The sequence below is a fragment of the Phymastichus coffea genome, unplaced genomic scaffold (genome assembly GCF_024137745.1).
Source record: "Phymastichus coffea isolate CEN01 unplaced genomic scaffold, Cenicafe_Pcof_1.1 PCOF00118, whole genome shotgun sequence".
In the NCBI taxonomy this organism is placed as follows: Eukaryota; Metazoa; Arthropoda; class Insecta; order Hymenoptera; family Eulophidae; genus Phymastichus; species Phymastichus coffea.
The window spans coordinates 121,780-148,433 of NW_026706929.1; the positions used below are offsets into that span (position 1 = coordinate 121,780).

Here is a 26,654-nt window from a genome sequence, read left to right on the forward strand (position 1 = left end):
CCTTTGGACGCTCGTCAAATTTTTACGAGGCATCTCTTGCAGGATCTTTAGCGCTCCGCGGCAAACGATCGAGCACATGCTAGTTTCCGCGAACAGCAGCCAAAGCGCTCGGAGACCACCGCTAAGCCACGTGAGCCGGGGTCATGCGCTGCAGCGGCAGTAGCAACAGCAGCAGCAGCAGCAGAAGCAGCAGTATCCACCGTCCAGCGTGCGCGAGCACTGTACAAGTCGATCGAGATCGCGTGCTGCTCGTTTTTCTCCGCTGCAGGCTGCTGGCTGCGCGCAGGATCCCCGGGGTCCGTAAGCCAGCGAGCGAGCGGGGCGTGGAAAAAGGACGACAAAAAGCACTCGGCAAAACGAGCAAGAGCGACGCGCCGAGAGGGATCGAGAAAAGGAGCATAGCGAGGCTCACCGCGTCCTGGTCTCGTGCGTGCTGAGAGAGCGCCCGAGCGAACGATAGATCCGGCGAGCTTCTTCGCCGCTGACGTCACCCTTCTTCTTTTGTTTCTTCTTCTTTTGTTCGGTTCTACCAAGCGCGAATATTCCTCTTACTCCCCAGGCTTGCTCGGTTCGCTCTTTTACGGACGAAATAATTTCGACGTTTGACTGATTCGACGCGATTATTTACTCGTTTTGTCTGGTTGCAGATCGCGAGAACGCATCATGCCGTACGAGAGCACCGACGGCGGCACCGACAATCCGGCCTTCACCCACGACGAGGATAACTCTAGCGCCGGGCGCGGCTCCGAGAGTGCAGCCTGCAATTCTTCGGGAGACGAGAAGGTCGCGAACGAGAATGGCAATCACTCGTTCGTGTCGAAGCACTACGTCGAGCCACGTAAAAGCCCCGAAGCACATTTCAAAACGGAGACCAGGATCGAGGTGCCAGACGAGACCACCGATCTTGAAAAGCCAAAACAGAATGGTCATCAAAACGGCAATGGCAACAATAACGATGTCAGTTTTCTCAATACAACGGTGACCAGCGTTTCAAACAACGGTTAGTTATGTTTGGTCTTTACGTACGTGCAAAAACGCTCCTCCACCTCGCTACCGCTTTCCTAATCGCGCGCACATGCCAAGGAGCGGGAAAAAGTGCATTTTCACCTTGTCCGCGCGGTCGTATCTTGCGACACGCTCACTCGCGCGACCTTAATTGTCATCGTTTTCTATTCGATATCTCGTGTAGCGCACGACTCGATCAAGACCCTGAGCTCGTGAACTGTGATGAAAGCTACGTAGGCCAATCAAAATTAATCGGCCTGTCGTCTTTAATTTACGAGCAACGATGTCGACCACTTTCGCGCGCATATCGCTTATAATTAATTGTTGATTGCAGATGTTAACGACAAGAAAGAGCCGATTGAAGCCGTTAATCTCGAGCTTGTATCCATGAAACCGTACTCCGGCTCCAACGCTCATCAAACCAAGAATCAGGAGGCTTGCGAGGTGCCGGCCGATCCTTATGAAGAGTACTTTGTGCCGGTCAATGAACACAGGAAATTCATGAGGTAAACTGGGTTGCTATCAATTCGATCGACTTAAGGGGAGGTTGGTGAGTTCAGTGTTATTAGTGCGCCACTCCATAACTTAGGATTTCTGTGTTTCTTGGTTCCGCAATGCGAATTTTGGAATTTACCATGTCGCCCTTTCCAAATTCACTTTTCTTGTTTTAATCCAAAATTGAAAAAAAAAACCCACCTACAGAGGTATTTTGATTGGTTATTATGCCCCTCAAAAATTAGCAGAAGCCCCATCAGAGAGGTTGAAACCACCGTAGCAGGAGTCCGATTTGATTTGGGTCCGGGTGTCGGCCGTGAGGGACTCAGCCTGAGAGACCCGGCCGCCGGACTGGTTGACTATTCCCACTGGCTGACAGCCCTCAGGTACACACTGCCAATGACCGTGGGATGCTTTCTGTCTAAAAACAAGTCAACAGCATATCCGTTGCGCGGATACTGCTGTGGTCCAGGAATTCACACTAACTTATTATACGCTTCACGGGGCATCTTAGAGATTTATAGGCCAATCAACCCAATTTGTTAGTTTTTGCCACTCAGATCAGAATATAGATGCACGCGATCATCTTAGACTTTCAAATTAGTTGATAGCTCATTGAATCCTATAGTGGTTTTAAGATTCATCCAAATCAAACAAAGGGCACACCAGTAATGCGTTCACGAAGCCGGTTGCCAAGGCCAATGGCATAATATACAAACTTTAACACCATCACCATTTAGGTATAGGAAATAATAAAGCACCCTTGGTTTGTTAGGTTTCAATCGGTTTTAACAAAACTGAAGGAGCTTTTAATATGCAATCTAGCGACTGCCTGATTAAGGATACTGCACAGCTGTATAAATTGCTTTCAAATTATGAAGAAAATCTACCGTTGTTGAGCTACTTTTGCTAAGTTTATGTTTTTACTTTCAGAGGAGAGAAGCTGTATGTCACAAAGGATAAGAGGTCTACTAAATCATACTGGAGGAAGATAGTTTGTTGGGGTTGCGGCTTTCTTATTGTAGCAATAATTGCTATCATCGCCATATTAGCCGGGAGTATGTATTTGATCTATTGCATATGAATTTCTTAGAGATATGTTTGATTTAGCAACAACGTTCTTCGTTTAAGCTGGGGTCATATTGATGCAAGATGATACACATCCACTATTGAACAGTGACAAAACAAGTTCCAGGCAATTTAATGATGTACATTCTGCAGGAAGTCAAGAGTACATAAAGAATCCTCCGTCGAGTCCTCCACCTGCAACGTCAACTTTCCCACCATGGCCTACGACAGATGAATCACTTTATCGATATGTTCCTAAAGCACTGGATGGCGTTCTGAAGTTAGATGATTTAGACTGGAATAACGATATGAATAATCCTAAGTCAAGAGTATACAGGGAGGTTGTTGATGATTTAGAAAGGAATTTAGTTAAAATGTTAAGTTTGAACGACGTTATGCCTATAGTTAAAGTCCACTCGATATCCAAAGATGGAGAAGTCAAATTCAGAGTTAGTCAACCTGTATTTGAAAAGCTACAAGACAACCAAAATCACTTGGAAGACAAATTCCGACAGAACGGTAGTGCCATAGGCAAATATCACGTGAACCATCTACAAATACATTCGTTAGTTAATGATTGCTACTCTGGAAATATGAAGTGTAATGATAGTTGTGTTTATGACTATCTTGAAACTATTTTTATATGCATGTGTCCTACTGGGCAATCTTTCGATTCCAATAATAAAAAATGCATTGACAATATCGAATCAACACATACGCATTTTACAAAAGCTGAATCTGAAGATATTCGAGGCAGAAGCAGAATACCTGATGACGTGTATCATCCAGAATCACACGACTGGAAGGATTCAAATTTTGTTTCACTAGAACGTCAGCATGAACATACTTCATCAGAACCAACAAAACGTCCCGAGCCATCCTCTGAACCACAACCAGTAGCCGAACCCAAAGCTGAGCCTGAACCAATTGCAGAGCCGAAAACTGAATCAGAAACCTTCAGCAAAGTGCAGCCAGTTTCTGAGCCTAACAGTGAGTCAGTATCATCTGGCGAGCCACAACCGGCTGCAGAACCTAAAACTGAGCCAGAACCATCTGGAGAACCACAATCGGATGCTGAACCTAAAAGTGAGCCGGAACCAGTCAGCGAACCGCACCAAGCTGTTGAGCCGCAAAGTGAGCCAGAACCAACCAGCGAACCGCAGCCAGCTGCTGAACCTAAGAGTGAGCCCGAACCATCTGGCGAACCACAATCGGATGCTGAACCTAAAAGTGAGCCGGAACCAGTTAGCGAACCGCAGCCAGCTGTTGAGCCAGAACCAATCAGCGAATCACAGCCAGCTGCTGAACCTAAGATTGAGCCGGAACCATCTGGCGAACCACAGTCAGCAACTAAATCTAAAAGTGAACCAGAACCAACCGGCGAACCGCAGCCAGCTGCTGAATCTAAGATTGAGCCGGAACCATCTGGCGAACCACAATCGGATGCTGAACCTAAAAGTGAGCCGGAACCAGTTAGCGAACCGCAGCCAGCTGCTGAGCCAAAAAGCGAGCCAGAACCAACCAGCGAACCGCAGCCAGCTGCTGAACCTAAGAGTGAGCCGAAGCCTTCCAGCGAACCGCAGCTAGTTGTTGAATCTAACAGTAAGCTCAAACCACCTAGCGAATTAAAACCTTCTGCTGGAAGTGAACCGGAACCAATCAGCGAACCAAAGCCAGAAACCGAGCCTACGACGTTATCAGAAACAGCAGCAGAACCTAAAAGTGAACCGGAACCAACCAGCGAATCACAGCCAGCTGTTGAACCTACGCCGTCAAAAAAGCCTATAGTTGAGCCTGAGAGTGAACCGGAACCAGCCAGTGAACCACAGCCAGCAGCGGAGCCTATCACGCCAATCGAGCTAATGGCAGAAACGAAGAGTAAGCTAGAGCCAGCTAGTGACATTAAGAACAAATCGGAACCATCTGGCGAACCGCAGCCAATTGCTGAACATACGGCCTCAACGGAGCCTTTAACAGAACTCAATAGTGAACTAGATTTAAAAAGTGTTTTAAAAAACGAGCCAGAATCGTCTAGCGAGCCAATTCCATTTACAAATAAATCCGTCATGTCTAGTAGCATGCCTTCTGCAGTCACTGATCCCGCTATTTTACTGTCAACTGGAGGTACATTTGAAAATACATCACAATTTTCAGCTACTTCGAAAGAAATTGGTAATTTCTCAACGAAGCTTAGTGAAATTAACGCTACTGAAAACCATCAAGAAAGTCATGAAAATAGTGCAATAAACATTTTCTCTATGAGTCCAGAAGATACTACGATACCGAATGAGCCAGCTACAGTAATTGGATTAAATGAAGCAACTTCTCAAATGAACAGCGAAAATCAGTCTGAGATAGAGAAGAATAATGAAAGTGAAACTGACGTGGTTCTTGGCAAAGAATTTGTGAAAAAGGGTTCCCATTATAATACAAATGAGCAAGACTCATCGAATCCAGTTGAAGTACATGTTAAGGAATTCAGTGTCAGTGGTAAAATTGAACAAAATAATGATACAAATAATTATAGCAGTGTGAAAAATGAAGTGAGCCCCGAAGAACGGTATAATGAAATAACTGCAATAACAGATGATTTTGTTCCAAAAGGTTTTGGAAAAAATGATATCGAACTATCTAACGAAGAGAAAAAAATTCATAAGATCTATAAAGATAATAAAAATAACAATTACACAAAGTCAAAAGTTGATTCTGAATCAGCAGATAAACTATCGTTTAAGTCTTCTACAACGGCTCAAACTGTGGAAGTTATTGATAAACGCGTTGAAGATCCAAACATGACTTCTCAAATTCCAATTTTGCCAATTGAAATTCAGTCAGAAATGTCAACAACAGAAAATAGTGACAAAATGTATCCTAAGACAATATCTCAAGAGACTGAAAAAGAAATATCATCGACATCTTTGCCGACAAAAATTATCAACACGGAAGGAAAAACAACCGAACAAATTCCGATATTGCCAGAAGAATTACAAACGACTATGATAAATAGACAAGAACATCATACAGAAGCAACGTTAGCTGTTATTGAAACGGATAATAAATCTAATGGATTAGTTGCTGCCGGTTATAAAAAGGAAGAAATGAACAAAGAAGAGAATAACTCAGAGTTCAATAGAAATAATTCAACAAATTTGACAGGAATTGTAGATAAAGATTTGATTGAAAAAACTACTATTTATAATTTGCCAAGTGAATCTCCTGTAAAAGATATCATAAAACCAGTCTTCGAATCAATTTCAGATGATACGACACCGCAAAATTTTGAATACAAATATCTTCTTACTACCACTACAGAAAAGTCAGACACATCTAATGATTTTGAAGAGATGACAGAGGACCAATTACGTGTTATTCCTTTAGAAGAAAAAGATACGTATATGTTATCGCGAAAATCAGAAGAGTCAACTAAGATTAAAAAAGAAAAAGAATTGAATTTTAATATGCCAGCTGATAATGAAAATGGAAACAATGTAGATAGAAAGAGCAGTAGAACGGTAGATGATGATAACATTCCAAAACTCATATCGGGAAGTTCATCAGATGTTGATTCAAATGCAGGATTGAAAACTATTTTTATTTCGAACGACTTCAACGGCAGCAAATCAAAAGTAATAATTCCGTCAAGTGAAAAAAAAATTAACTCTACCGCTACAGTGATATACCCAAACTTTATTCCAGTTTCAGAAGAAATAGATGAAAGTGATTATCATTTCACAGAATCGACTCATTCACAACTTTATAATCGTCATAATATTGCTACAGATTTGCCAGAATTGCTGTCGAAAGATGTAAAAAATAATACTGATCAAGACGCAGACCAAGAGCGAGCCGTGAAAGAAACTGCAACCGAATTACTTCAAGCTGTCGAAAGTAGTACTAACAAAACACTTTTAGTAGAGAATTCAGTAACGAAAAATGAGATCGAAGGTAACAGTAGTAAAAATGTAGAAGAAACGACTACGGAAGACAATAAACTGATTGTCAGCTCTACGAGTGAGCCCAGTCAACCGGAATTTCCAGGGATTCCTGTAGCAATTGTAACTTCAGAAGAAGAAATACACAAGCAAATTTTTTTCTCAAAATGCAAAAGCGGTCAATTCCAATGTGTCAACGGAACCTCAAGAGACGGATCTTACTGCGTTGACCTCTCCTCCACGTGTGACTCGGAAAACGATTGTTCTGACGGATCAGACGAATTTGATTGTGAAAAAGAAGGTTGTCCAGGAAACTTCCAATGTGCGAGTGGTCAATGTCTGAAACGACATCTCGTTTGCAATGGGATTTCCGATTGCGACGACGGCACCGACGAACGGGAATGTTCGAATTGGAAGTGCCACTCTGACGAATTCCAGTGCCCTAAAGGTACGCACCGAATTCCTTTCCACCCATCTTTGACTTCAAGCCTTCAATTGGCAGGCTGATATTTGAAATTTTCCTTTACAGGAAGGTGCATTCCAGTTTTATGGCAATGTGATGGTCGGCCGGATTGCGAAAATCACGCCGACGAGTACTCGTGTTCGGAAAGCTGTGGCAACGACGAGTACCTGTGTCCTACGGAAAAATGGTGCATACCTCAAACTTGGCGTTGCAATGATGTAACTGAATGTGTGAATGGAGAAGATGAAAAGTTGTGTGAGTGTGCCGTGGACCAGGTCAAATGTGAAACTGGAGGCTGTATTCCTGCTGAACAATTCTGTGATGGAGTTGAAAACTGTCCTGATCGATCGGATGAATGGAGCTGCCTCAGCGGTTTCAACAGAAATTCATCCATCAGTACTGAAGTTGACAAAGAAAATAAAGAGAATGAATTCTCGACCAAGAGTAGTCCTATAATGATAAGGTAAACGTGATTTCTTTTCACGAGAATGTTGAAAAATTTACAAAGCGATTCATTTAATTTTCATGATCTCTACTTCAGGCAATCGAACGGAGAGCAAAGGTATATTTGTTCTGAGGGGTGGACAGATGCATTCAGCGATCAATACTGCAGAAGCTTAGGATTTGCCGCGGCAGAATCGACGCAGTTTACGGAAGTAGGAACTGACAAAAAACTCCTTCAACTGATGACGAAGGCCAATCCCAACTCATCGATCGTTCTGAACTTATCAAAAACAGATTCTTGCAATTCGAGTAAAGTTGTAGAAGTGTCTTGTCAAGAATTTTCATGTAGATCCCATGAGAGTGTCGGTCCCACGGCAAGATTAGTTGGAGGAACACCAACAACTGAAGGACAATGGTCCAGCGTGGCGCTACTAAAAGAACCAAAATATGGAACTTCATGCACGGCTAGTATCCTTAGTCCGATGCATGCTTTGGCAAGCTATTCTTGCATATATAGGTAAATATTTAATTCTGAATATATATAGGAGAAGTTCTCGGATTTCTAAAAACTAAAAAACGTTTTCGTTTCAGTAATAGACAAAGTGGCGGATGGCAGCTATTTGTTGGCGGAAATCTGTTGAAGCCAAACAAAGTCAAAAATATCGTGCCTTATCCTCAAGTCAAATATAATCAATTTTTGTATGACAATGACATTGTGCTCGTTGAACTGGCTGAACCTTTAGTATTTTCAAGGAACGTCAGTGCTGCATGCTTGCCAAATCAATCGTTCCAGGTTATTAAACAGATCTACTAGCTTCTAGAATTAATCTTAGTAAAATATATAATGAAAAAAAAAAATTTATTTTTTACAGCCTCCGCAGCTGTGTGTCACGGTTGGTTGGGGATTCCCTGTGAATGGAGAAATAGACTTGCAGCAATATCTCAAATTTTTACCGGTACCGACCTATAATTCAGAAGAATGTAATGCAACAAGCCATTATGCAGGTTTTATTACGAAAAATAATATTTGTGCCGGCTTTACCGACACAGATAAGGGGCCATGCTATGTAATTATTTTTTTTCATTCATTGATAATCATATGATCAACGCCACTGCGCATACGTTATGCTAAATTATTTGATTTTAGAATGACGAGGGAGCGCCATTAATGTGCGTCAGTGAAATTGGCAGGTGGGAAATTCAAGGTTTACTCAGCCATCATAGTAGATGTTCAAGAGGACATCCTTCAATATATTCAAGCCTGGCACCAGCTCTTTCCTGGTTAAGGAATTTGGTGCCAGCATTACAGGCACATTATTGAAACCAGAAACCATGAAAATATTGATCTACTTTTTGGAAAGCTATAAATCTTTGATAGTAAATTATTCCTTCGCATTTGCAAAGAGAAAGAAAATTATGGGATAATTTTGGATTGTTTTATAACAGTATACTACAAAATTAAAATCTTTCAATTCTCAAGTGCCAAAACTTTATTGTTATTGTTGATACTTTGAAAATCAAAAGAAAATCTTTGATTATATATAAAATGATTACTTTTAAATGATGTAGCAATTAGAAACATTGCAAAGTATTCTTATGCTTTGGCAAAAACTTGTAAATAATGTATAAAATTATAATAACTAGATTCAAGAGAATATATTTTATATTGATTGTCTATGCATTTAAAATCGTACTTAATTCTATAGCAAGAAAAATAAGCAGTTGCAAATTATATGAAAAATAATGTTTTAAAAAACAAGTTTTAATAATATAATATTGATATAGTACATGTAAATAATAATATTAGTCTTATCATAAAATAAATTGTTATATCAAAGTTATGTAAAATAAGATCTAATGTACATGTATAGTCATTATTATGATTGCAAGTATTTTATTACAAATGAAAATATAGTTATTTAAGTTATAAATAAAAATGTAGTTGTTTAAGTTAACTGCATTTAATTAAAAAATATTGTTGTAATAAACTCTTATTCTTATGTATAATATCGAGTTATTTAATCAATTGCTTTTTTTGGCTCAACAGCTTTTTCTAAAGCAGTTACTTTTGCATCCATATCAATTAATGTTTTAGAAATATTGGTGATGATATCATTATACCTAGAAATCATATTACGGGTATCACTATTCACAATTTCAGCTCGTTTGCCTAGTTCAATATACTTCAATGATAAATTATGTAGTTTTTCAGAGAGTTCTGGTAAATTCTTGAATGAATCACTTTCTAAAACTGGCGCAAGTTCTTTCAATTTAATGAGCTTTATAGCATTTTCTTTTATTTCAGCTTGCATTGCTTCAATATATTCTAATTTCACATCAGTTTGCACCTCTGTAGGTTCAAAATCTGATTCAATATAACTTTCAATTTCAGGTAGCCTTTGGATTAATGTATTGATTTTGTCTCTGCCAGACAAGGCAGATGATATTAGGGTATTTGCATGAGAAAGACTATCTATAACACTACTTTCAGGAACAGAGTCCATATTAACCTTTTCTTCCAAACCAAAAAGTTTCTTCTCCAATTCCGCAATCCTTTGTTCCAATACTTTTTCAACATTTTCACTATAAAATCAATAAACGTACACAAGATATTTTGTTTCACTAAAAAATTAATGTAGTTGTTGAGACTTACTTCATTTTTTAAGATTTTTGATTATTACTAACCAATAATAATCAATAAATATATTATATACTATTTTAAAAGTCGTATATTTTAAAAGTTCTGAATACAGTTGATTATAAAATAATTGAATCTTCAATGAATTCCATAATAACCATTTGCATCTTATATGTTTAATTTGGACTACTGATTATAGATTTATAGTGTCCATCTAGCAGCTGATCGACGCAGCTCAACCTGAAGTTCGTAGCAGAAAACTGTGTGTGGATTGTGTAATCGAATAAATAGCCAACATGGCGGAGAGCGGCAAATAAAAAATTTTTGCTCAATATAAGGAATTACTAATGATTCTTTTTAAGAAACAAATTGAAAATTCATTTGTTGTAATTGTTTGAAGGTTTGTAGGAAAATTTATTTCGAAATAAGCAAGACGAATACTTTTTTTAAATTTTGAGTAAGCGAGAAATCATCGAGTCATTAATACAATTCGAATATTTCTTGCGTTATGAATTTGAAAGTCTAAGGTGAATTGAATGTTATATTATTATTCTTATAAATTGTTCCAAAGAAGCATTGAAGAACTCTAAACTGAATTGTATATTATAGTGTGAAGCAAATATTTGAGAACTCAGTGAGAGTCGCAGAGAGCCGTAAAGAAACACTTTGGGGAACCATCCATAAAACTATAAACATGGGCCCCGACAGCTGCTGCAGCTGGGCAACGTCTACTTTTCAGATTTCTGAGACTTTAGCCCGAACATATTGTGGCAATGTGTTGTTGCCTGCACACCGTAATACGACGTTTCGGTAAATCTTACATATCTTAGCTGGCAGATATTTTTGTATTCTTTGCTGCTATTTCGCGAGAAGAAGAGAGCCAAGAAAGCCCATTGTGTTATATGAATAAAAGCGTCTTAGGTGAGGGAAAGAGTATGTAACAGAGCGAAGGGAAGAGAATGTAGTAAGTGTACACACTCGAAATACAACAGCAGCAGACAGTGTACTCGATCAGGAGAGTGCGTGCCATGCTGCTGGAGGGGAACAGAAACTGTATAGGTCATTTGCACTCTCTTTTCGGCACGTCCGCTTACGTTATACAGTGCTCACAATTTCGATATGAAATCGTAATCGTTTCAGCGAAACATGAATGAAAAATAATTTTCAAGGGTAATTTTCTTTAGATATACACTAGTAAAAACTAATTACAAGCACACGGATCTTAAAGCGAAATCAAAAGATTCAGTAGCTGTCGCGATATGAATTGGAGCTTACAAGCGTTCCTTTGAACTTAGGCTGAAATAAATTTGAAGAAAACATTCAAAACATTAAAGCTCAGGCGACGATGGAGAGGGGGGTGTTCGAGAGCATACAGAATTGAGCGTACAAGGGGCCGTGGCACGCACATTGCACGTACACTTTAAGCATAGTTCCTCTCTCTCTTTCTCCCCCCCCCCCTCTCACTCCACTGCTCTTGTCGTCGGCTCCCCATTGCGCTTGGCTCTCTCGAGTGCGTACTATACCGTCAGTCTGGCGACTGCTGCCAGTAATAACAGGGTGTACTGGTCTCTCTTATCACGGCGTCGTCTTTCTCTTTTGTCGCAAGTTTCAACAGCGGATTTAACTCTTAGTGTAGCTCAGCAGGGCATATATATATTATCATGGCCGACGGCGCGGAGGCAGCTTCGGCCTTATTAGAGGATCATCGGAGAAGTAGCGGCTGAGGATGACGGAGGATGCAGGACAGGAATGAGCTGCACGCGATGAGGGACTCATGTACGAGGAAGCTCAGGGCGATCGGTGGCGTCTGCGTGCTGCTTGCCATCGCCGGTATATTCTACGTCGGATTCTTTTGTCCGGATCATACGTGTGCCCTCAGCGGCCCTAAGGAAACAGCTAGGCTTGCGGAACCTCTTCTGTCGGGTGAGATTTTCTCGCGGCGGATGTGCTCCGTCAGTACAATTACGATTGGGTTACGCGAACAATATCTTATCCGCTGTTGTAAGCAGAAACTTACAAATTTTTCAATGATTGGACTAATTTTTCTCTTGCTGCTTTTTTCCTATCCTATCTTATTTTGCGATAAAAGCACATCATATAAACATTTATTTATTTTTACAATCAAGATTGTACCATATAGAACTGAGCAGTACTTAATTGTACCTATAAAATCCAAATTTGATTTTCAATTGGATATGTGAGGTGCAAAGCCAATACATTTGTTGTATGGTTATTGAAGTTTTTGTTGATTTGTAGGTAACTCTCTTGGCCTAGGATCTAATTCGCTTGAATTAGAGAAGAAGAATTTTTTACCCGTACATCCTGCTTTCAAACTACAGAGTATTCAAGGAAGTCTTGGTTATAATGATGTCTTTCTAAATGACTCCTTTCAATTTGATATCAATGCGAATGATGTCATGGTTTTTCTGCATATCCAGAAGACTGGTGGGTTTAGTTCTTTCTAATTGTGCTAAATTGATTGAAAGAATACCAATACTAATTTTAACGATACAGTCACCACTGTATCTATAGCTGTTAAGTTCAGAATTGTAAATATTTTTAACTTAAACAGTTTATACTCTCTATTCATAACAGTAAAACATTTACATGGCATATTTACAAAATGCACTGTTATATGCCAATCAAATATTTACATTACTTTTCCGATAAGATTAGTAATTTTTATGTATTATTTATTTAAGTAAATGTTCAAGCAACATTGTACCTATCTTTTTTTCTGACTTCAACAACAATATAGAAAAGAGTTACGTTCCATTTTTGTTGGTTTATTACTAAATTTGTAATTTAGTACTTATCTGTACAGATATTTTATGACCAATTTTTCAGAACATTTTGAACTTCTTGTTCTTGACAGTTTAAATTTAAAAGATTATAACTAATTGAATGTTTATTATTCCACAGGTGGCACTTTATTTGGTAAACATTTAGTTCGGGATCTTGATCTTCAAAGACCATGTTCATGTCAAAGGCGACGAAAGCGTTGCTTTTGTTTCCGTCCAAATCGAAATGAAAATTGGCTATTCTCGAGATACTCCACTGGATGGAAGTGTGGATTACATGCCGATTGGACAGAATTAACAAGTTGTGTTGATTCTGAGCTGAACAAAATTGAGGGAAATAACGTTAAACGAAGATATTTTTATGTAACTATCATTCGAAACCCCGTAGCGAGGTATCTGTCTGAATTTAGACATGTGCAAAGAGGAGCTACATGGAAGGGTGCTCGGCACTGGTGCGGAGGTATACAGGCGAACATACCGCAGTGTTACTTTAGCCCTAATTGGAAAGGAGTGACTCTAGAAGAGGTAAAACATGTTGCTAGTAGCATCCTATAATTCATTATAAATATTGATAACTAACAGTACACGAATTATTCCAGTTCATGGCTTGTCCCCACAATTTGGCAAACAATCGACAAACTAGAATGTTAGCAGACTTGTCTCTTGTTGGTTGTTACAACTCATCGCTTAATAATATAGACCATGATCGAATAATGTTAGCTAGTGCAAAACGTAATCTCAAGTATATGCCGTTCTTCATGCTCACAGAATATCAAAAGGTAAGATTTCTAGTATATTTGAAAATTTATATTATTTTGTTTATATAACTCGCGTTTTTATTTTCCCAAGCTCACAAGACGCACGTCCATTTAACTATTCCTTTTCAAGAAAGCACTACTTTTAAAATAAGCATTTAATATAAACATTTACGTAAACTCGTGATACCATATACACGCATAGTCTATGGTTTTTTTCGCTATATTGGCTTTCTCCCCTTCTTTGTATATTTATCTTGTTAGAGTTCACTACATCACGGTATGATCACGTGTATTTCTCAAGGCGTTTCAACTTAAATAAACAAGTTCCAATGTCTGATTTAGTATTTCATGTTATTTACAATACTCTTTAATCAAAGATCAAGAACAAGAGAGAAAAAAACCGAGAGATAGCGAATGAAGATTTGCGTGGAATCTCGTTTGCAATTATTAATTTTTTTTAAGAAAAAGTGTTGAAAAAGCTTGAATAATCAGCGTGACTGAATGTAAATATTAATCTGAAAATTCAAATTCTATTATCAGGTCGGACAATACTCATTCGAAGAAACCTTCGCAATGAGATTTGCTGTTCCATTTGAACAGCATAATGCAACATTAAGTGCTGCCACGATGGCAACTCTCACCCCCGAGCAACTAGATGCTGTTAGAAGGCTCAATAAGCTAGATATCGAACTGTACGAATTTGCAACCAATCTCGCATTTCAAAGGTTTCGTCGTTTGAGAGATCGTGATCCGTATTTCGTTCAACGTTTCCAGCATCTTGGGGAGCTACCATCAAGACAAAGTGTGACTGAATTTAATTGGGATTCAGTGATAGAGGACACAACGGATATTGATTAGCTTTCAAAAGCTAAGCACGAAACGTATGTTTGCTTTCTAACAAACGCAGAAATCGCAATTAAGGTATTACTTATGTGAAGTATTCACTTTTAAACTTTACTTTACAATCAAGTTTTACCCTTTTGTTTGCATGATCCAGTGCTGTACAGTTTGTTTTCTTGTTTCTGCTTTTAATGAAAGAACACTTCTTTTTCTTCCTGTTTAATTATCCTATATTTTTTTGCCGAAAATCTATGCGCCGACTCGGTCCACTCTGAAAAAATGTTCATTCTCATGAAATTTTTAGTAAAATATGCCAACAGCTTTATCACTGAAATCAAAGAAAGTTAATTATAAAAAACAGGCCCAATTTTCATTACTTACATTATGACTGTTGTGTAGACAAGTTAATAAGGATGACAGTTTTATAATTTGATAACTTGCAATATTTTCATCAAAGTTCTTCCATTTGTGCGCACACATGTTTGGTTTTAGATGAGTATTTTTTATGATTTTAAAATTTTTTTTATATCTTTTGAATGTTTCATAAATATTTATACTACTCTGAAGAGAAGCATATCTATACAAATTTTATATTAGCTTGTCTTCAATTAATACAGATGACTACCGTTATCTTTTAACATCTAGCAGTGCCATTCTTTTCATCTCTATTTTTTTCAAAAACATTATTACTGAATTTTTTCTTTTATAAATTAGTTAATGAAAGATTAGAAATTAAGACCCAACTTTCATATTTGTTCACATTGTAATATGTGATAGTGTAAATGAAAGTTAGAAAAGTGGAAAAATTGTGATATATATAAACTACTTTCAAGTACTTTATCTCCAAAGGTCTAACTGCTAATCAAAAAGCAGTAATTTAAGAGACAAAACAAATAATGTGACTCAATATTAATGTACATACACATGTCTTGATGGGCGACTTTTGAATAATTCTGCTCTTCCAAAATAAAATTTTACTGTCAAATCTGTTATAATTCATATTAACAGTTCGTATAAGTAGTACATCTATCTTTTTGTATCGACTAAATTTTAATATTCTGAGTGTGCATGTTAAAATGCATCATGGATCATAGATGCACTTGATTATTTTATTATGTGTATTTATAATAGGGGCGTACAAAGATCTCATAATTGTAAACATTATTGTACATATTAACGTTTAATAATAGGTATTTACCTAACTTTTTTCTTAAAAGTCATTACAGCTTCAATTTACTTCATGAGTTTTTTTAAAGAGTAGTCTGTATTTATATTTTCAGACTATAACATTTGTATATTCTTAAAATAACATGACTTCTAAAGCAACATAGAATTAATAATTATAAATTAATCAGAACTCTTATTTCATTGTTAAAGTAAAGATACGATCAAAATACAAAAAGTATTAATTATCTTAAGTGGATTATTGAAATTTGAGATTTTATATTTAAAATTTGCTTAATTTAAAAAAATATATTTTAGGAAAATGTAATAATCCTATGTGGAAGCTTTAAAATATTTAAAATATATAAGAAAAATAAATTTTTAAAAGCCTAAAACCTTACATAAAATTCAAGCTGTATTCAGCATAAGGAAAATAGTTAACTCTCAGCAATAAACGTTGATATGTGCAATAACTATAGGTTACCACAGTAGTTATTTCATACTTTGAGTACATAATTTACTGTTATGTAACTCGTCATTTATGGAAGATCATATAAAAACAGAATAATCAAATATGTCAATCAGGCGCATACATGTAATTTAATTTTTTGTTAAAAAAGTGTGATTTCACTTTTCATAAAAAAAAATAATGTAGCTTACTTATAAACGCTAATGTTATTAACAATTACTAGTAATTGAGCAATAATATTCTCAATACATTTATCTTTATTTAAAAATTCATTTTCTGAACTGGGGTGCAAATGAAATTACAATAATTTATTATTTCTCAACTTATAAATCATTTTCGTATTTGAAAATGTTGATATATTTTTTAAATGATTGATCATGTTCTTTAAACTGAAGGTCATCATCACTCAATGTTCAATGATATTTTATCCTATGTTAAAGATATTTATAATCTTAAGGACCAAAGATTTCTTACATTAATGTAAGCTGTATGAAAGTTTACACATACAATTATGACTGCAATGTTAAAACTTTTTTTATAAAATCATTAGCTTTTAAGTTAACTTACAAAATCACAAACCTTGTGAATTAGAATATTTCATCGGTTTAATGAAAGTAAATTGTATGTTGTGCATATAATATAAGTTGAACAAGTTTTAAACCTTTTTAATAGTGCCATAACGAAATCCAAGGTTTATTGAAAAATTAAAAAAAGACAACTGCAATGTCTAAAATTTTATAAAGTGTATCTATGTAAGTGTACTCGTAGGAAAAAATGTCCAAACAAAAGTATCCTTGTTACTTTTTATAAATAAAAGTTCGTATTTGTTAATATAATGTGTTACGGTGGTAAAATTTGTTAATTATATACAACAAAACCGTTTTTTCGACAGTGTGTTGCACTTTAGACTAGATGTCTATGCATTAGGGAATGTATAATATAAGAAAGTCAAAATATCAAATAAATTTTCAACGAACCCATGACATATGCCTAATAAAGCGAACAAAAGGTCTAATCCTTTTATATGTAGTTTAAATGATTGTAAATAATGTAATGAGTAGATTTAAGTATTGCTAAATTATTGGAAATAAAAAAAATTCATATTTAAATTGTATACACAAGTATATTTAAGATTCCAGTATACTGCTATTATAAAAATATATCATAATTGTAATACAATGCAGCTTGACAAAAAGCTTGCTCAATTAGTTATGTAAATATTAATAAATCTTGAGTGCCCTCAAGAAATTTCATTTAACATCCTGTGTTATCATTGTATTTTCATATTTTACTCTAGTAAAAATAATCTTTCATTTTACACGTTAGAGATATTTAGACAAATATTTTGTATACACACTGATTTTACATATGTTATGCAATAATACTTAAACTATAATAAGTTTACGTTTGCTATTTCATGTAATTGCTAAAAATTTGTTTATTACTATATCAACACTGCAATACTAAATGGAAAGGAACTTCATAAAGTCTTGGTACAACTTCAAAACAGTTCTGATGATGCAATCATTGAATAAGTTTAGCTCTTCTGTATTGATCATTGTTTGAGCTTAAACTAATGAATATTAATTGCATTTGGTGAACATACACAGATGATTAGTTAAGAGGAATGTGGCCTGAGAAAATGCACTTATATAATGCACTCATATATGTACACTAAAGTAAAGATTGTTCCAACATAATTTTTTCAAAACCCATTGGTGGATTGTGTGCGAAATTTTCTAAAATAAAATCTAGTATAGCTCCATCATCAACTAAAATAGTGATAAAACTGTTATGCTATTTTATCAGTCTAAATTTATATGTTTAATAACTCTTACACATTACCATAAAGTATAGGATAAGTTGTTCCCTTCACTCCCATGACTGGAGCTTCTATAGATTTTCCATTCAAATAAAAGTTTAATTCTATATGGTCGTAAGATACACCCTGTTATCAAAAACAATTAAAATGATTTTTATAATAATGAAATATAACAGTTACAAGAGACAGACTTACAATAATGTCTCCTTCTTGAGCTGGATCTTCAATTTTATGTAATTCTTGTTTATTATGTCTAATAATTCCATCGGAGTTTAAAGCCCAGCTTTCAACGTCCATTCCACCAATAGATCCCTCAAGATTGGTGGATCTTGTTGCAATGCCTACACCCCATATGCCTTCTTGTTGTATTTTTACTTCAAAGTAGCTTTTACTTTGTACTAAAGGAGCGTTACCCAGCACTCCACCTTTACCGCAGACTCTACTGTAATTTTTTACTACAACAACATTTTGCCCTAAAAATAAAAAATGTTAAATAAATAAATAATAAACAATAACTTGTTATTTAGTTTATGAAAGCTTAATTATCTTAACAGTAATAAAAATAATTATATTAACTAATGATTCAAATTGAATTTGATTAAAATGCATTTATTATTGAAAATATATGTTATTTTTACCCATATGATTTGGATCTAATGCAATAATATTTTCTTCTTTTTTTGGTTCATTGTGCACAGCAGAAAGGCTGAAATTTTCAAAACAATTCCGAAAACAAGCAAACATCTTGTTTTTCAAGTCTTGACACTCTTCGATTTCTTTTTCCAAATCATACTCCGTTCTAAATTTACAAAAATTTACTATCTTAAGTAGCACAAGATTCTAACCATCTTCAAAGTGGTCAAATTTATAAAAAAAATTTAGTCAACAATCACAGCAGTGTCTACAACTCGACTGATGAAGTTGTCTTGACAAGATTGCTTGCGGATGTATAGAAGTAATAATACGAATATATACTGTAGGTAGGAATAGTGGGAGTGCGGGACGTGCGTAATATAAGGAAAATGGCTTCCGCACACACTCACGCAATCCTGACAATCGATAATAAGCGGCAACCAATAATTCCGTCTTGTTAGAAACTTATGTTTTATTGATGAATAATTTTAACCAAAGTTGTGCGGAAATTATACTTTTTTAACGTAAGTATGCATATATTGAAATTTCTTTCTTATATATTCGTTTTATATTTTTAGTTTCATCTTTATCTGAATTTATTTTATCAAATCTTTATCAGCTTTTGATTTAGATAAAGTTACAAGTATTTTAAATAAAATTTGGGAGGATATATATACAGTAATAATACAAATTTATTAAGTGGGTTTTTTTTATTAATAGTAATATGTTAATGTAAAAATTTAGATTCTGCTTGGGTACAGCATCTGTAACAGAACAAAATGTTTATTTAATTTATATGGTAATCAATATTTAAAACTTATATTCATAGAAGCAGCTTAAAATAATTTTATTTTCTGCATATAAATGACTAAAAATAAATAAACTAATAAAGATAGAAGAGAGGTTCAGCTTATTTTGAAAAAGAATTCTGTTTGAATACTATTAATAATGTACTGATTTGATAGTTTTAGTAAAATATTTCATTACTTACAATTCTGATGCGGTGTCCCATAGCCTTAGCTGGTAAATTTCTCTTGAATTTGGCGCGCACTGATCCACTAGTACCATGAGGACGGGTAACTTTACCCCAGATAGCTCTGACCTTTGTTTTCTTAGTAGTGTTGCCGGGAACTGGGGTCTTGTTCTTAGCCTGCAAATATTAAGAAATTATCATATTTTATAACTCAATTTAATTTTTAAGCTGTCGCATACTAAGTTGCATTAAATTATAGATAAATTATAAAGAAATAAATATATAGAAAAGTAAACAATCTTGATTATCAATTGTCCAGTCATATGATCAGATTGACTGTGAATTAGTGAAGTTAGCATATAGATAGATGTTGATTGTTGATATATACAGATAAATGTCGTACAGCTATATAAATTTGAATAATCGCTTGGCATACCTTGTACACATACACGCATCGCTTGCCAATGTAGAAGTCAGAATCATTTTTTGTTCTGGCACCTTCAACTTTGAGAAGAGCTGTGTGTTCGTGCTGGTTGCGTAGACCTCTTTTATAACCAGTGAAGATAGCTTTAGCGTAAAGTCGACCGTGTCTCTTAAAGGGCCTTTTCTTTAAGGGAACAGCCTCTGTTGGTTTTTCCTTGGACTTCTTGTCCTTAGGAGTTTTAGACTTGTCTTTTTTCCCTTCACCTTTGTCCGTCATTTCAGTTTCTAAAAATACAATATGACAATAAAAGTTTCTTAATTATTTATACTTTCTTATAAAAATTAAGGAATATCTTTTAAAATTCCATTTGATTGAAGGTTATGTACGCATGTAAACAGGTTAAGATCAATATAGCGGTAAGTGTATATATGTGAAAAATTGCACAGAAATGTTCTAAGCATAACAATTATGATTTTGCACGTATAAGTAGCGTCTTAAACGATAAGTATCACAACAATGCATTGACTTTTTCAATCTGCAGATTCGATTTGATCAAGTATTGGAAGAACACATGAAACACAGGGTTCGCAATCCATAATAATCACAGTGTAGTTAACAAAATCACCACATGAAAATCTAAAGGAGTCATACAATAAAGACCAGTTTTTAATAGAACATTATATTTATAAATTTTTTCGCAATATATACACGTAATTTTATGAAAAATTATTACGTTACCCGATTTATGAAACGAACCTTACTTGTACCGCGGATGGAAAGAAGCAGAAAACAATGGGTCCCTCTGGTGCTGAATTGTGTCACTAAGCAAACCCACCGCTGCTAGCGCGCCAATAGTAATCGATAATGCCGAAAGCATGCCGGCTCGTCTTATCAGCCCGTAATAAGAAAATGCCTTGACTGAATTTACTGTTTTTTGGTAAATTATCGATGTCGAACGATCTGGAGAGGTGCATTTCTCCAAGATGACGCGCAAGTGAGTGTCGCCCACGAGTTTTCTCGAGTTGAAAGGTTAAGCGCGATCGTCAAGTTAATATTCACAGCGTTTCGCTCGAAAGCTCGATTGTGAAAAAGCACGCGCGGCGTAAACACTCATCCGCAGCGCGGAACGGCAAAGGGAAAGAAAAAGCCTGGCGCGTGCTCGTGCGAAAAATTGTCCGTCAACCGCTGGCGGTCAAATCGAAACAAAACGTCGCACAGGGAGAGACGTCAATCAAACGGCAAACGAAATTCCCGTACAATTGACGTGCGTTATAAATATATAAGCGCGCGCGCGCGTGTGTGTGTATATATATATATATATATATATATATATATATAGAGAGAGAGAGAGAGAGAGAGAGAGAGAGAGAGAGAGAGAGAGAGAGAGAGAGAGAGGGAGAGGTAGAACAAAAGAAAGAGCGCGCACGAATTTTTAGAGTGCCGGGCGGTGCGTCGTTAGAGCGCCAGATTTTCCGGTGCGCGGCGCTGCTAACGACGTTTCGTTGCGCCTGCCGCCCGAAAAATCGTTTCGCGTCAACTCTCGTTACTCTCCTGGGGATTCGCCCTTGGCTCTCCTCGTTACGATCTCAATATTCTATACATATAACGAGAAGACATTGTGCGCGCGTTCTGTCGCATTTTTTCAGTCGATAATTAAATATCGCGGAGCCCGGTGATTATTAATTTTTGTTCTTTTCATTGGTCACCTGGCTAAATTGACTTGTTCTCGCAGCATTGTCGCTGCGTTGTACGCAATGTGGAAAAAAAAAACAAATACGCAGGTACGCGCGCGCGCGACAAAACCACGGCTAATTGAAACAAACGTCGTTTGATGTGGCAGCGTGACATAAGCCATCAATATTTATTACTGCGTGTAATTTGCGCCGATTTATTCCAAGTAAATAGCATCATTCATATGGCAGCCAATCGCGAGGCATCAATATTAATTGGACAGTCAGTGATCCAGGCCTATTAGTCTTCATTGGCGCGGCGCGGCGCCGTACGGATGCAGATCGCCAGTGAAATAGCGTCGCGGGTTGATAATACGTCTCAGCGGCGAGCGATCGAGCTTTCAAGATTGGGAGAGCCGCAAGTAAACAAGCCTCGCGCATCCGGGCGAGAGGCTAATTGGTGCACGTCGAAGCAGCCATCGTCGACGTACAGCGGCCTCATCCATCTTCCACGAAGCAGCGGCAGCAGCGAGCGATATCCGCGTCGGCGTACATGACCGACGGCGACGTTACAAGCCGCGCGCCTCGTCGTCGTATTACGTTTTTCTCTGCCTGCGACGCCTTCGGAATGCTGCAGCTTACGCGCGTAGCTGCTACGTGACGAGTCGCGGCGCCGCCGCGAGACCAAGGCAATATTGAAAATTTGTTTTTGATGCCGCTCCAGCAATGCGTCTCCGCAATCTGCTTGCATATTTGTGCAGAAAATATTGAGAGTCGATTAGGTCGTGATTTCCATTCCAGAACTTTAATCCTCTTAGTCTACTCGAATTTCTTCGTAGCAACTTGCAATGTTTAGGGCTTTACAACTTTTTTCAGATTCAGAATATTCAGATAGCATGCGCACGTTTCAAAGTCGCGTCGTCATCCAAAATATTGTCTTCTAAAATAGCAGACATTCTGGTGTGTCGTATAATTCGGACTATTTTGTTAACGGTATTTCGTAAATATAATCATAGGCAATAATTGTTACAACCATGCTCAACGTATTGCAAGTCTATTTAACCGCTACATCGCAATTTTTATACTCATATGAGCAGTTCCGGCAAAAAATTCGCGAAAGTTTAAGAATATCCACATTGCGCGCATGTTTTACGATGGCCAAAATAAAATACCAAAAAGGATTACGTTCATCCCACGGCATGCTTGTGACACCGTTTCTCGTTCACGGGAGTGCTATAAATCACTCGACAAATCTATATTTGTTTAAAATTAATTTTGTAAAAGAACGAACGTGATCACATTGATCTTAAACATTTCAAAAGTCATATATTGGATTATTTTGTAATATTAATAAAATTGCAAAGCTGAGGTGTTGGAATGAGATTTGTGAGTTTTCAAAGCTGGACGTGCAGGAATCGAAGTTTCAATTAGAAAATGAAACGAGACACACCATTACCGACGGATTTTGCCTCGTAGAATTTGATTCTTCGTCGAGATGAACGTTATCTCTTTTGCTTTTGTTCTTTATTAAACTCTAAATTATGACGAGAAAAGCATAGAAACTTAGGTTTCCGTTGTTATTAATGTGTCAGTGCTTTCGCGTGATCTTAATAGTTTCATAGATGTGGCTGACGAGTCCAAATATCATATAGCTTTATCGCAGACGTATTTATTCGTCGTAACAAAGCCCGGCGCTCGTCTCGACGACTTGCTCCGCAGAGTACACGCGCGCGCCGTTTAGCGAGCTTCCTTGAAATGGCACTTCCGGGAGAAAAAAAAAACAATCGCAGGCGTTGCGCTGAATCGTCGCGCGTAAGCTCGGGAATAAACATTTAAACGTGTAAAGGCCGTCATATCCGGTTGAAAATGAAGTATAAAGCGTCGAAGAAAAAAAAGGAAAGAAAGAAGCAAGCCAGCGTCACATCGAGATACGTCTCGGGGGAGCGCCGTTTATTGGGGCGACGTGCTCCGCGGCAATTTTATTCAATGCAAAGTCGCATCCCCGTGACAGCCACTCCGCGAGATACCGGCGGCGCGGTAGGGCGAAGGAGGGGCGGGCACGCTGGATCTGCAATTGCGGCGCGGGTATATCTGCGCGAGTCCACATTATGCGCGCACGTAACCGAGTGGCTCAAGATGTCGCGGGACTCGGCGCTTTAAATGCCGGGGTGCCGCGCGTATTGTATTAATATCGCGCGCGCGGCGCACTCGGAAGGCGCGAGCTCGTTGCGCGTCTCTGCTCGCGACTTGATAAGAGCATTGTGCCGAAGTAGCTGTTGTCGCATTGATTTAATAAACGAATCCCATCGGCGAGGGGGGGGGGGTATCTTTCCCCTCGGCGCGCACTTTTTCATTAGTAGTTCGCGAGCCGCGCGCGAGGAAATTCATTTTCTGCTCGAAACTTCCGCTGCGCGCGTGGGAATGCCGAGGCGTCCTACTGCTTGAATTATTCAGACTATTCCGCGGTGCGCGCGCTCGCCTAGCCGGAGAAAGATGAAGCTGGGGTGGGGCAGGCGGCGAGGAAAGAGATTGCGAGCGATCGGTAAAAACGACGAGGTGAAAAAGGGAGCAGCTGCGGGCGAGGGTCGGAGTTGGCCAGCCGAGCTCGGTGGAATTGGAAGCGAGCCCCGATTATTAGCGTCCGCCGCGCGACACAGCTGCGGTCAATATTGAGTAGCTCTATTAACGGAGTTGTCAATATGTTTGCCGCTAGCCGCGCTGATTTTCTCTGATAATTAGCCGCGATTAAGCTGTAATTCGATTTTTCTATTTGGCCTCTCGGTTTAATAGTCCGCCGCGGGGCTCGCTATTTGCATTTGGCCCCGAACTAGCGTGTAGCGCCGGTACACCTTGCGCGCGTGCTGTATATACGACGATTAACCGCTGCGCGCGTGCATGCGATGCAGCATGCCGCGTAAACGCCGAGTGCTCGCATGTCAATGAGACGACGAGCGCTAGGGCAAACACACGCGATATATGTGTATTATTATTTCGATTTCCATCCCAGCAATTTCGTCGCAACGAGCAGGCTCTCTACGTTGCAAGCTGCTCGATTAGCGAGATTAAAAGTGTAGATTCGAGATCGTTCGAGACAATCGCCATGGAGCTTGTGTCCGCGTGTACTACGCTCGATCTGCCACCTGCGTGCTATATGGAATATTCGCGTGCTCGCTTGTCGTGCAAATGAATTTCGGAGCTGCGTGTCGCTTTTACGTACCAACCTCACGTCGAGCGAGCTCTGCGTGAAGCTTCGTGACACCGTAGAAAATAGAACATGGATAAAATTAAAACATTCGCTCTCCAGTCGACTGCTACTACCCGACTAATTCGCTTAATTTCTCTCTCTCCCTCTCTCTTCATACTCTTGGCAGTAGATACTTCAGTTATACAGCACTTCTGGATTTTCGGCACAAAGAGGTGTTTTATTACAGGCGTCTGTATGAGATACGCGTTGGACCTGGGGGAACGACTTTTCAAATTATTCCTCAATATATTATCATTTTAACGATGCATTCCAATTTTATTTCGCCCGATTGAGTCAGCAGTAACTATATTATTAAAATTGCACGATTTTCGAAAAGGTTTTCGGTGTAACGAAGAGAACTCGTTTGAAATGCACTCGGCAAAACGAGTAACTTGATGAGCAACAAGGGTATGGCCGTCGGTTTAGCGTCGAGCAATGCTTAAACAGAGACGAGCGACGCATATATACAGTTGGACGATGGCGGAAGTTGGACTTTCGATTTGAGAGTAGCGCCGCGTCAGAGGCAATTGATACGAGTGCGAGGTGCAGGTGCAAGATGCGCACGGAAAACTGAAAATAAAATCGGTTGGGAAAAGGTCGCTTATAGATTTTACGCGAAATACCTTTGCCAGGCATAAATATGTAGCGCAGCAGACGACTCTTGCGCTCGCTCGTGCGCTCGCGGTTGCCCGATACATACTTTATACATAGCGGAGCGCAGGATTTATGATGGCATTCGAGCAGATTTCCGCGGTGGATTTTCACCGAGCGACTCGTATATTGCAGTTTATACGTGCGCCTCCATGTATATCAGTCCGTTATGACTCGCGGCGCCTAAATTTCCTTGCCATCCAGCGTTTCTTACGACCGAATTACAGCTCCCCCACTCTGCTCTGTATACCAGGGAAAACACTCGACTAGCCGCGGCGATCATCAAATCTTGATCGTTTTTGCTCTTCTTCCGCGCGCGAACCCAGCGCGTCGCTGGTTTTTTTTTTGCGAATTATTTACGATGGCTCTCATGAATATGTTAATGAGCGCAGTCATTACTTTATGCGGCGGCTGCAGCCGCAGCGCGATGCACTCGGGACAATTTTTATTCGCGGATGAATAATTAATTTCGGATGTTTGCGTTATCTCGTGGCGTTTTCTTTTTTATTTTTTCCTGGCAAACCGAGGCGCACGTTTGCTTTGGAGAATATTGCCTTGCCGCCTCAGCGAATTATTCTGGATATTTATGCTTTTGAATGTTTGCATGTGACTCCGCCGCGATTGGCTTATCGGACAACCGCACGGGCATTTTGTTTGCCAATGCTTTTGAATTTCCAAGCCGGAAAAACGCAGGGCCGACGCGCGCGCGTCGGCCCTGCGTTCGCATAATTTTTACTCGGCTCGAGCGGCGCACATATCGCGAAGTTCACTCGTATTTTGGAGGATGACTTTACGCAGGTGCGTTCGTGAAATGCAAATTATCGTTCGTCAATCTGTTCTTCGCTACGCTCCGTTGTCCTCCTGGAAAGTGTTGGCGAAATGACACGTTGCCGTTGGCTTGAGCTCGCGCGCATGCCGTGGCGCAGCGGGTCAGGTCGCACGCTTACTTTACTACTTGTTTCGGTTTGGGGGAGAGCCGGCGAGCTCCGCGCCGATAGATCGAATGCTCGCTCACTCCGCTGAATTCACAATTCACGGGGGTGGTTCGGGGGGATGATCACGGCACCTTGTTTCCGAAGCTCGCGTCGCTTTCATCAGCGGGATCGCGCGCTGGTTGGCCGGGCTCGTCGCGCAAATGATCATAAATCCATGACAATGAG

General features: G+C 38.6%; 5 protein-coding genes across 8 annotated transcripts; 2 read left to right on the forward strand and 3 right to left on the reverse strand.

Annotated features, from left to right (window-relative positions):
- The first annotated feature begins 663 nt into the window (after window positions 1-663).
- On the forward strand, window positions 664-8,906 carry LOC131671010 (uncharacterized). Its single transcript, XM_058947116.1, has 11 exons — window positions 664-1,000; window positions 1,340-1,511; window positions 1,746-1,886; window positions 2,434-2,558; window positions 2,632-6,456; window positions 6,493-6,948; window positions 7,030-7,426; window positions 7,505-7,924; window positions 7,999-8,200; window positions 8,280-8,474; window positions 8,555-8,906. Exons 1-11 carry the CDS (start codon window positions 664-666, stop codon window positions 8,726-8,728), a joined length of 6,444 nt encoding a protein of 2,147 aa, XP_058803099.1. The 3' UTR covers window positions 8,729-8,906.
- Window positions 8,907-9,162: 256 nt separating this feature from the next.
- LOC131671040 (uncharacterized) lies at window positions 9,163-10,269 on the reverse strand. Its single transcript, XM_058947152.1, has 2 exons — window positions 10,061-10,269; window positions 9,163-9,990 (listed from the first exon to the last, which is right to left on the reverse strand). Exons 1-2 carry the CDS (start codon window positions 10,063-10,065, stop codon window positions 9,426-9,428), a joined length of 570 nt encoding a protein of 189 aa, XP_058803135.1. The 5' UTR covers window positions 10,066-10,269; the 3' UTR covers window positions 9,163-9,425.
- Window positions 10,270-11,556: 1,287 nt separating this feature from the next.
- Window positions 11,557-15,785, forward strand: LOC131670986 (heparan-sulfate 6-O-sulfotransferase 2). The gene is made up of 5 exons (XM_058947072.1): window positions 11,557-11,968; window positions 12,302-12,490; window positions 12,968-13,371; window positions 13,446-13,625; window positions 14,145-15,785. The coding sequence occupies exons 1-5, from the start codon at window positions 11,782-11,784 to the stop codon at window positions 14,460-14,462; spliced, it is 1,278 nt and encodes a 425-aa protein (XP_058803055.1). The 5' UTR covers window positions 11,557-11,781; the 3' UTR covers window positions 14,463-15,785.
- A 642-nt stretch (window positions 15,786-16,427) lies between these two features.
- On the reverse strand, window positions 16,428-18,897 carry LOC131670987 (SPRY domain-containing protein 7). Its single transcript, XM_058947073.1, has 4 exons — window positions 18,538-18,897; window positions 18,095-18,372; window positions 17,923-18,025; window positions 16,428-17,849 (listed from the first exon to the last, which is right to left on the reverse strand). Exons 1-4 carry the CDS (start codon window positions 18,641-18,643, stop codon window positions 17,752-17,754), a joined length of 585 nt encoding a protein of 194 aa, XP_058803056.1. The 5' UTR covers window positions 18,644-18,897; the 3' UTR covers window positions 16,428-17,751.
- A 271-nt stretch (window positions 18,898-19,168) lies between these two features.
- Window positions 19,169-20,773, reverse strand: LOC131671004 (large ribosomal subunit protein eL33). 4 transcript variants are annotated; one of them, XM_058947108.1, is made up of 4 exons: window positions 20,686-20,773; window positions 19,942-20,213; window positions 19,524-19,682; window positions 19,169-19,296 (listed from the first exon to the last, which is right to left on the reverse strand). In XM_058947108.1, exons 2-4 carry the CDS (start codon window positions 20,203-20,205, stop codon window positions 19,273-19,275), a joined length of 447 nt encoding a protein of 148 aa, XP_058803091.1. In that variant the 5' UTR covers window positions 20,206-20,213; window positions 20,686-20,773; the 3' UTR covers window positions 19,169-19,272. The 4 variants fall into 4 exon arrangements, with proteins under 4 accessions (XP_058803091.1, XP_058803092.1, XP_058803093.1 ...); XM_058947109.1 differs by having other exon boundaries at window positions 20,668-20,720; XM_058947110.1 differs by having other exon boundaries at window positions 20,691-20,714.
- Between the last annotated feature and the right edge of the window lie 5,881 nt (window positions 20,774-26,654).

Coding starts and splice junctions, on each gene's coding strand:
- LOC131671010 (XM_058947116.1), top strand. CDS start 664: ATGCCGTACGAGAGCACCGACGGCGGCACCGACAATCCGGCCTTCACC. Junction 6,457..6,492: donor ATTACTTCAAGCTGTCGAAA/GTAGTACTAACA, acceptor TAGAGAATTCAG/TAACGAAAAATGAGATCGAA. Junction 8,475..8,554: donor CAGATAAGGGGCCATGCTAT/GTAATTATTTTT, acceptor ATTTGATTTTAG/AATGACGAGGGAGCGCCATT.
- LOC131670986 (XM_058947072.1), top strand. CDS start 11,782: ATGCAGGACAGGAATGAGCTGCACGCGATGAGGGACTCATGTACGAGG. Junction 12,491..12,967: donor TCTGCATATCCAGAAGACTG/GTGGGTTTAGTT, acceptor ATTATTCCACAG/GTGGCACTTTATTTGGTAAA. Junction 13,626..14,144: donor TGCTCACAGAATATCAAAAG/GTAAGATTTCTA, acceptor TTCTATTATCAG/GTCGGACAATACTCATTCGA.
- LOC131670987 (XM_058947073.1), bottom strand. CDS start 18,643: ATGTTTGCTTGTTTTCGGAATTGTTTTGAAAATTTCAGCCTTTCTGCT. Junction 18,373..18,537: donor ATTAGATCCAAATCATATGG/GTAAAAATAACA, acceptor TTTTATTTTTAG/GGCAAAATGTTGTTGTAGTA. Junction 17,850..17,922: donor AACTTATCCTATACTTTATG/GTAATGTGTAAG, acceptor TCACTATTTTAG/TTGATGATGGAGCTATACTA.
- LOC131671004 (XM_058947107.1), bottom strand. Junction 19,683..19,941: donor GATGCGTGTATGTGTACAAG/GTATGCCAAGCG, acceptor TAATATTTGCAG/GCTAAGAACAAGACCCCAGT. Junction 19,297..19,523: donor TGGGACACCGCATCAGAATT/GTAAGTAATGAA, acceptor GTTCTGTTACAG/ATGCTGTACCCAAGCAGAAT.